The sequence below is a fragment of the Heptranchias perlo genome, chromosome 33, assembly GCF_035084215.1.
Source record: "Heptranchias perlo isolate sHepPer1 chromosome 33, sHepPer1.hap1, whole genome shotgun sequence".
In the NCBI taxonomy this organism is placed as follows: Eukaryota; Metazoa; Chordata; class Chondrichthyes; order Hexanchiformes; family Hexanchidae; genus Heptranchias; species Heptranchias perlo.
Window position 1 is genome coordinate 1244533 of NC_090357.1, and position 8807 is coordinate 1253339.

The window sequence follows — 8807 nt, forward strand, 5'->3', positions numbered from 1 at the left end:
CAGAATCCTCACTGATCATACCGCACACGGGCATCGATAGCGTGGCCCTGGCATGTTACCACGGTCCGTGCTGTTGTTGGAGCAGGAGTCGGGGGCACGGTGACTTGGGCTGAGCTGAAGGTTTCTCTCCACCCGCCGGGTTCCATAGAGTTAGAAAAGTTAAAAGGATTGATTTTAGATCTGCCCCTTTAAATGGACAATTTTTTGGCATAGGAGGGGTAAATGGACACTCACTGGAGACTGAAAGCAGGGGGGCGAAGGGTTAAATCCAGAAGTTCCTTAATCCAATCTGTATAGGGATGGAAAAGGGATAAAAGTTTAATCGAGAGCATCAAAGGAAAGGATTTAACCGGCACTGAGAGAGTCACTGCCCCCATCAGGGCTGCGTCATGGAATATTCTGACATGAACCTAGAAATAAGTAAAGCTGCTCCCACAGTTACCGGGAAAATCGGATCTGTTGCTATGTGATGGTTGATTAAAAATCTTTATTTTTCATTCTTTCTCCACAGTTCACGCAGTTTACAATCTCTACGCTGTGTCCAATCACTCGGGAACCACCATGGGCGGCCATTACACTGCGTACTGCAAAAACCCACAGTCTGCAGAGTGGTACAACTTTAACGACTCCAGGTGAGCGCCAGCCCCTCCGCCCCCTACCCACCCTCTGCCCTGCCCCCTACCCACCACCCCCCCCCCCCCCGTCCCCGTCCCCTACCCACCTCCCCGTCCCCTACCCACCACCACCCCCCGTCCCCCGTCCCCTACCCACCACCACCCCCCGTCCCCCGTCCCCTACCCACCCCCCCGTCCCCCGTCCCCTACCCACCACCCCCCGTCCCCCGTCCCCTACCCACCACACCCCTCCGCCCCACCTCCTACCCCACCAGACCCCCGCCCTGCCCCATGAGCCCCCTGCCCTGCCCCCCCCACCCCCCGTGATATGATGAAGGAAGCAGGTTAACTTGGCAACAAGTGAGGGAGAGGAACGGTGCAATTTTGTTATTTAAATATTTTGAAGAAAGTAATAACTGTTCCTGGCTGGAGAGGGGTAAAAATCAGCCAGGATTCCTGCTCCTGATTGAGTGACCCTCCTGGAAAGTACATATTGGGTGAGAGCAAGAACCTGCACCGCCTCTACAGTCAAATAGCCTGCTGTCTGCGAGCAGTATTGATGCAGGCTTGGCAGCAGCTTGGGCGTCCTCATCTGGTGCATTGTGGGGGTGGGAGGGGAGGAAGAAGAAACGAGGGATAATTAATAAATGGTCCCCTTTCTTTGCAGAGTGACCCCGATGTCATCGAGCCAGATACGGACAAGTGACGCCTATGTGTTATTTTACGAACTCTCCTGTCCTTCCTCTCGGATATAAGTCTCCGCACATGAGGGAACGGGGAAAACAAAAGCAGCTTAAAAAGCTGTCTTGCAGCATTGGCGAGATTTTTAAGTGATCATCTCTTGTGTCCTTAACCAGACATTACTGTCTAGAGCAAGGAGTCGTCTCCGATGAGGAGCTTCACCAAACAATACCGAGATTGGTTGCACCAGGACTGAGATGGGGGAAGGGGGTGACACAAAGGGCTCTTTCTGAAATTCAGGGGTTACCAGCCCTGCAGCCACTGACACTTTTTCCAAAGTACACACCAGCAGAGCTAATCCAGCTCGGATCGACACCTTACCGATGAAATAGTCCTCGCAGCAGTGAGCTGATGGGGCCAATGAGTCTGCACCGACCTCCTCGCTCCTCCCCTCCCCACTCCTCCTCCCCCCTCCCCTCCCCGCTCCTCTCCTCTCCTCCCCCCCCCCCTCTCCTCCTCCCCTCCTTGCTCCTCCCCGCTCCTCTCCTCTCCTCTCCCCTCTTTGATCCTCTCCTCTCCCTCTCCCGCTCCTCCCCTCTCCCTCTCCCGCTCCTCCCCTCTCCCTCTCCCGCTCCTCCCCTCTCCCGCTCCTCCCCTCTCCCGCTCCTCCCCTCTCCCTCTCCTCCCCTCTCCCTCTCCTCCTCCCCTCCCCTCCCCTCTCCTCCTCCCCTCTCCTTGCTCCTCCCCTCCCCTCTCTGTACTGTCTTGGAGTATGTTTTTTTTCAGTTGCAGAATTTTTCTTGCAAGTCTTTTGAAACATTAAAACCACAAATTGTTACAGAGGGATAGAGACGATCTGTTGCTGTTTCAGATCCACAGTGAGTTACAAACAATGGAATCGGGATCAGGCCAATATTTAAATGTCTATTTATTTTTTTTTGCTTCTGTTGTGGTGATTTGACTGAAATCCCTGCGGCACAACTGGTTACAACCATCACCACCTGGGTCCCCTAACTGCACTCTTCCACCGGGGAATGTCCCCTCTCACTGTCTCCGTGGTGCCTGCAATATTTTTTTTAAAATGTAATTTAATTTTTTTTTACAAACCTCACATTTAGTAAATTCAAATGCAATTTCAAATTTAAGAACTAACCAGCTCTGAACTAAGATTGGGGTTTACCTGTACCGATGTGCACTGTTCGTGTGGACTGAAATGAGTAACATTTACTTGCCCGAGTTAATCAGTTCAATCTCCCTGTAGTGAACTGTCTCTGTGATCCCTGTTTGGTGTTAAAATATTACACAAGGCTGAAAATACCATACAGCTAACAAGGACCCAGCTCTTTACTGGCTCTCCTTCACGGCACAGGATCATTCGGGATAACAACACATCGCCTTTACAGGAGAGGGTCCCCATCCGCTTGTCGTGGGGTTCAGGTTGGCTAATCAGTGCTGTGGTAACCACCTTATCAAGTCCATGATAGTTTCAGTCTGTTTCTTCCGCTGATCAGTGACCAGAATATCTACAGAATCTATGGGGTCAGTCGGCCGAGTTCAGGCAGATAATCAGTTAATGTTTTGTTCATCTTAAACCTGCATCTGGTACTCTGGGGAGCGCTGCTTATTCATCCCATCTCAATTCCTTCCTTCCAACTTCTCTCTGCCTTCTTTCCTTCCTTCTCTGTCTCTCCTGACTTTCTGCCTCCTTCCCCCATCTCCTCTATCCTCATTTCCCAGTGACAGGCTTTGTGCGACTTGAATCTTCCAGATGCCGTTTCGCACTGTATCTCCATTTAAAAGGGGAAAAGGGACAAAACTTAAAAAGATAGAGAAATAATTGTAGTCGGTCTTCTCAAAACATCCGAGCTTTGCAACATCACAACTAAATAGTTGGATTGAGTTCATGTAAAGTGAACCCTGTCCCCATTCATGCTGTGTCACCCCCTTTGATCCCCATTAATGCTGTCGCCCCCCCCCCACTTTGTTCTGTGCCTCCCCCCCTTACACAACTCATCATCATTCTTTCCCTTGATATACAATCTCGCTAAGGAATAGAGGAAGTGGAGCTCAGTCATTCAGTTACTGGGCTTCTGGACAGGACAGCACTGGTCTTGTCCAAACTTTAAACGGTCCTGTAGGGTTTTTAACTGTGACAAGGCTACTCGTGGCAAGGGCAGTATATACGCCTGGGGAGTGGGTGATTCCCGTATTTACAAACTGGTCCACTCCAGATAATGTCAATCAGGTCATTTTTGCTGAACTCAAACACTGTGATCGTAACAAATTTGCCTGTGGGGTTTGTCATGTTCTTGGTTTCTCTGCGCCCAAGCTATGATGTCTGATCAGTCACTCGGTGATTTCAGAAATCCGGGCTGCCCCTTGGCACTTGATTTCTTCACGAGAAACAAAACTAGCCTTTGCTATGAGAGCCACTGATTCCTGTTTAATTAGTTTAATTTAATTCCTTTAATTGGGGGGGGGGGGGTGGGGAGAAAGAGAAATAGGAACAGGAGGAGGGCCTTTGGCCCAAGGAGTCAGCTCAACCTTCTGTTAACCACGACAGTCTATCCCTTTCACCCCATTGCCTGCCTTTTCTCCATACCCTTTAATTACCCTACTTCCTAAATATGTGTCTGTCTGTACACCCTGATCGATACTGTAACTCAGGCCTTCAGTGCTGAAATATTCGTCCCTTTGTGTGAAGACTTGAAGGGGAAAAAGTTGCAGGGCTATGGGGAAAGGGCAGGGGAGTGGGACTAATTGGATAGCTCTTTCAAAGAGCCGGCACAGGCACGATGGGCCAAATGGCCATCTGTGCTGTAACATTCTATGACTCGATGACTTTTGGATGTGCTTTTATCCGACCTAACTCCAGTTCTGCCTGCTCGTTCTGTACTCCCCCAAATCACATGAGATTGGTGATGCTGGTTTTGCCAGCAGTGTGGCTGCTGTAATCAGCACCATCCGCAGTGGGGAGGGGCATTAACTTGGCATCTGGAACATAAGCACCACACTGTGTCCGTGTATTAATGATCTCCCCTTCCCCCAACCCCCCCCCCCCCCCCCCCCCCGGACTCATCATCCTACAGGGCTTTTTAATTATAAGATATCTTACTGAAGAAAAGAGTTGAGTTTTAAATGTGTTAATTTTAAACTCTATAAACTAATGCATGGAGATGTGATAACTTCTATTTTGATATGTCGTGGGTTTATGGATTTATCTTGTTTACCGTGTAAACAAGCACTGGATATATTTTATATTATGTACAGTGACAAGTTGTACATAAGAAATTTTAACTAAATATATAAATATATATATATCTATAGTATATAGAATAACAGCTGTGTGCATACACGCGCAGTATAAATATATATATAAACGTATGCCTTGGGATGACAGCCAGGTGGTTGGGTCTTATGCAGCAGTCTTTGACCTTGCTTGTTTGGTGTAGTGTGTAATTTAAATGAGAAATGTTGTTCTTGAAACTAGTCCCTCCCTGGTTCCAGAGGAGGCCTGTGTGTTGGGCTGGTGGGCTCACAGCTCGAAGGGTATTGCTAAGTGCGGAGTCCCCAGGAGAGGGGATGCTTGGGTGAGCTTAATTTTCTTTTTTTCATTGTTTTATTTATTGTTTCAATCTCCCTCCCGTGAGATGATAAGGGTTGGAAAAGACATTAGTTTGTTTCCGACTTTTTTTAGTGGTGATATTGTGACCAGTCCCCAACTTGTGCTCATAACTGATGCCCTGGACACCCTCGTGTGTGAAAAGATCACTGAGAGGGCAGGGAGGTGCTAAATGTCTCCTCCCAATCACATGGTGGCAGGTTTGATGATCAGGACAACTCCTCATGGCTAAAAGTGAGCTAAACCCAACAGCCCATCACACCAAGACAATGGGTTGTCCGTCTCTGTGAGGCCAGAGGAAGAACTGACCATTTGACCTGCTTTGGCCATCTATCTAGACCACCAAACCTGGCGCAGGAATTGTGACACTCCTGGAGTAATCTGCACTGCAGGTGGCAATACTTAGGCTCTTTGTTCAATCACAGAAACCATTGTTAGAGGAATCCCAGGGAACATTTACAGACAGTCGGAAGATTTGTTTTTTAAAAAATGGAGAGAGTTTGATTTCTCTTTTTTAAAATTTAATTGATTTCACCATTCCCGAGCTCTCAATCGGAATCTCCCCTCTCTTCCCCCTGAGGATTTCTCCGCCTCCACTTGACTCTTCCCCACACGCTGGAGCTTGGAAGCTTGGCACATACAGAAACACAGATACAAACCAGTGTCTGTGTTGCAGCAAGTTCAGCGATTTAGGGGGCAAAGGGGTCACCGACAGAGCAGCAGGGATCTGGGCGTTCAGGTTGTTGAGCGGCGATTGGCTCGTACTGTGGCAGTGAGGAAAAGGGCAGGAAAATAAATGGGCCTTAGATGGTGCGTGGGAGACTGCGGTGATGCTGGCGAGCTGTGAGCACACGAGTTACTCAGGGCTGTGAAACTGATGCAAGTTACTGGGAGCAGGAGGTTCCCCATACGGGGCTCACACTCCCTAACCGTTGGTATTACTTTCTTGTACTGTTTTATTTCCTTTTAACTGGAATGTTCTGAAGAAGAAGAAAAAAAACAAATTTTTTTAAAATCTGCACTTTGTTATTACTGAGAGTCCATTGCTAGTTGCTGTCAGTTTATTAAGCTGCAGGAAATAGGCAGCAGGTTTTAATGCAGCAACCCGGGTCACTGAGGGACGTGCGCATGTACCTTGTTTTTTTTTAGACTACTTTTGAAAGAATAAAAAACACTGTGAATATTAAGCTGATGTTTGCTGCCTTTTCCTTTCTTGGTTCAGATTAGGGTTGCCAACTCTGGTTGGAGATATTCCTGGAGGTTTGTTCGCATCACTTTCTAACCACGTGACTACTGATCATATGATGTCTTCCTATCTCCTTTGACTCAGGCTCTATGTGAAGGTGACAACTCTGGACTGGAAGCTTTTCAGAGCCAATCTGTGTTTGGACTTCACACATCAAAACTGGCCAGGACAGACTGATCTGAACCAAACCGTGTGATCGCACTAAGAGCAGTGGGCTCAGTGTATGGGGCACATCGTCCTAAACTCAGCTCAGCACCAACATTTCTGAACCACTCCCTGGACTCAGGCTCAATAAAGGAGAGTGTCCATAGAATGATAGAAATGACAGCACAGGAGGAAGATCTTCCGGCTTCCGATCCTGGTGCTCTCTCCTGTAACCCTAATCCCAGGGGAAGAAGAAAAAAAAATCATGAAGATCAAATAAAAGCATAAATAAGAAAATTAAAGGAAATTAAAAGAAAAAATTAACTCAGTTTAGCCAGGAGCAACATTTTCATCGCAAAGGTCTTACATCAGGAATTCTAATAGTTTCCTTTTTAATGGGAGGACAGCTGATTTGAATATGTGGTGCCAACAGAGAGTGAATCTTGGGGGGGAAAAACAAAGACAAAGAGGGATGGAGACAGAGGGAAGAACAGGAATTCATTGAATCTTTTATAGAATGAAACTGATGCAGGCTCCTTTAGATAATTGGGATTGTGAAACACTTTGAGTTAATTCTTTTTATTTCCTTTAATTTTCTTATTTATGCTTTTATTTGCTCATGATGTTTATTTTTTCTTCTTCCCCTGGGATTGGGCTAATAGGAGAGAGCACCAGGATTGGGGACTGAAAGGCTTCCTCCTGTGCTGTAATTTCTATTATTCTATGGAAGCTCCTTTATTGAGTCTGAGCCCAGGGAGTGGTTTAGAAATGTTGGTGCTGATCTGGGAGATAGGAATGAGATTGGGTGACCCTGTGCCTGGTGTCAGGGGTCCTCTCACTGCTGCCTTGTTCCAGTCTCTAGTCTGAAGACTGGAAGCTTTATCTCTTGATGTCGTTGCAGTTAATGGAGAGTCCGGGGTATTTGGAGCTGAACCCATTCCGTTACTTGGGTCATGACCCCATTGCACCATGTCAACGCACTGAATTAGCTCGGTGAGCGTGATTGGTTATTTGGTCGATAGATCAGGAGATCCACAGAGAACCAGGTCTCCATCACCATTACCTGTTTGTGGATGGGCAAGTTGACCGTCCGGTGGCTGGGAGGATCGGGACTGATGCAGGATATCGATAGCTGAGCACTACTGTTAAAGCTGCCACCAAGCACTTTGCGTTTGTGCATTTTCTATAATAACCAGATTTATGGTGATGAATATTGTATATTCAAATTTAGAGAAATGCATAAAATATCAAACTCTTACTGTTTATTAACAGTTGCAACTGGTGGAATGGAGTTGCTGCAGATTCCGAGTGTTAAAGATCACTAATAATCCTTGAGAATTTTCCAATTCATTGTAAGGTCCAGCACATTCCACCTCACTCCAGAACAGGTCAGTGTGTACGTTCAACACTGGGTCATTATTCCAATTCTTCCCAGACTACTACCTGTACTGAACAAATCCTGAGTCTCTATCCTCCATCTGCAATGTAGTGTATTGTATTTTCATGCTCTTCCCTTGGAGAACAGTGTGAAGTAGGGGCAGGATTTGCAGGTAGATTAACAGTCTGATCGGCCGTGACCTGAACACTCCTTCCATAGCAGTAACCATCTTTATACCAGCCAATAGGGGGTTAGTCCTATCCGGGGGAGGGTTTTCTGGGCTATCACAACCCATACAATGAGAGGGGGCCACCCACACCCACTGGGCACATGTATCCCATTGACTGTCAGCCCAGAATTCAGAGCCAGTGCACTGATCTCCTCTCACCAGGACTGTCTGGAGCTCTGGTCTCCCCTCGCCGGGACTGTCTGGAGCTCCGGTCTCCCCTCGCCGGGACTGTCTGGAGCTCCGGTCCCCCCTCGCTGGGACTGTCTGGAGTGGGGTTCAAACGCTGCACCTTCTGACTCAGAGCTGGGAATGTTACTACTGAGCCAAAGGCTTGTTCTTGCAATGTGCTGGAAAGTGGGAATTTGGGTGGAAGTGCAATTCTCTGTAGAACCAGCAGATCAGCCGAGTTTACCAGTGTGAGGTTGGGTACCCCAGAGCTGCATTCCTCGGCAGGCTACATAAGGTAGAGAGACACTGTGATCAGAACGGGAGCCCTATGACGGTACACCTGGAACTTCGGAGTTTGACTCTGAGTCTGTTGGGGAATTTAATGTAAGGATACCGTCCTCACAGAAACCCAAGAGATGGCGACATTCATCCCAAATCAGTTCACATTTTCTCTTCACGAAAAGAAATAGAAAATGCTGGAAGCACACAACCCTCAAACCCCAACCCCAGCCCCAAAACCCCCGATCCCCAACCCTCAAACTCAAAACCCAAACCTAAACCCCCCAAAACCCAAACCTAAAACCCCCAACCCAAAACCCCAACTCCCAATCCCAAACCCAACCTCCAACCTCAACCACAATTCTAAACCCCAACTTCCAACCCCCAACTTCCAACCCCCAACTTCCAACCCCCAACCACAACCCCCAAACCCCAATCCCCAGCAC

The 8807-nt window shown here is 47.7% G+C and overlaps 1 protein-coding gene across 1 annotated transcript in view; it reads left to right on the forward strand.

The window, feature by feature from the left end:
- Positions 1-6104, forward strand: part of LOC137301374 (ubiquitin carboxyl-terminal hydrolase 2-like) — a 58878-nt gene extending 52774 nt beyond the window's left edge. Inside the window, exons 11-12 of the mRNA XM_067970833.1 lie at positions 512-632; positions 1282-6104. Of these exons, the coding sequence (XP_067826934.1) occupies positions 512-632; positions 1282-1369 (209 nt within the window). The 3' untranslated portion in view covers positions 1370-6104. The remainder of the gene's footprint in view (positions 1-511; positions 633-1281) is intronic.
- Positions 6105-8807: the final 2703 nt, after the last annotated feature.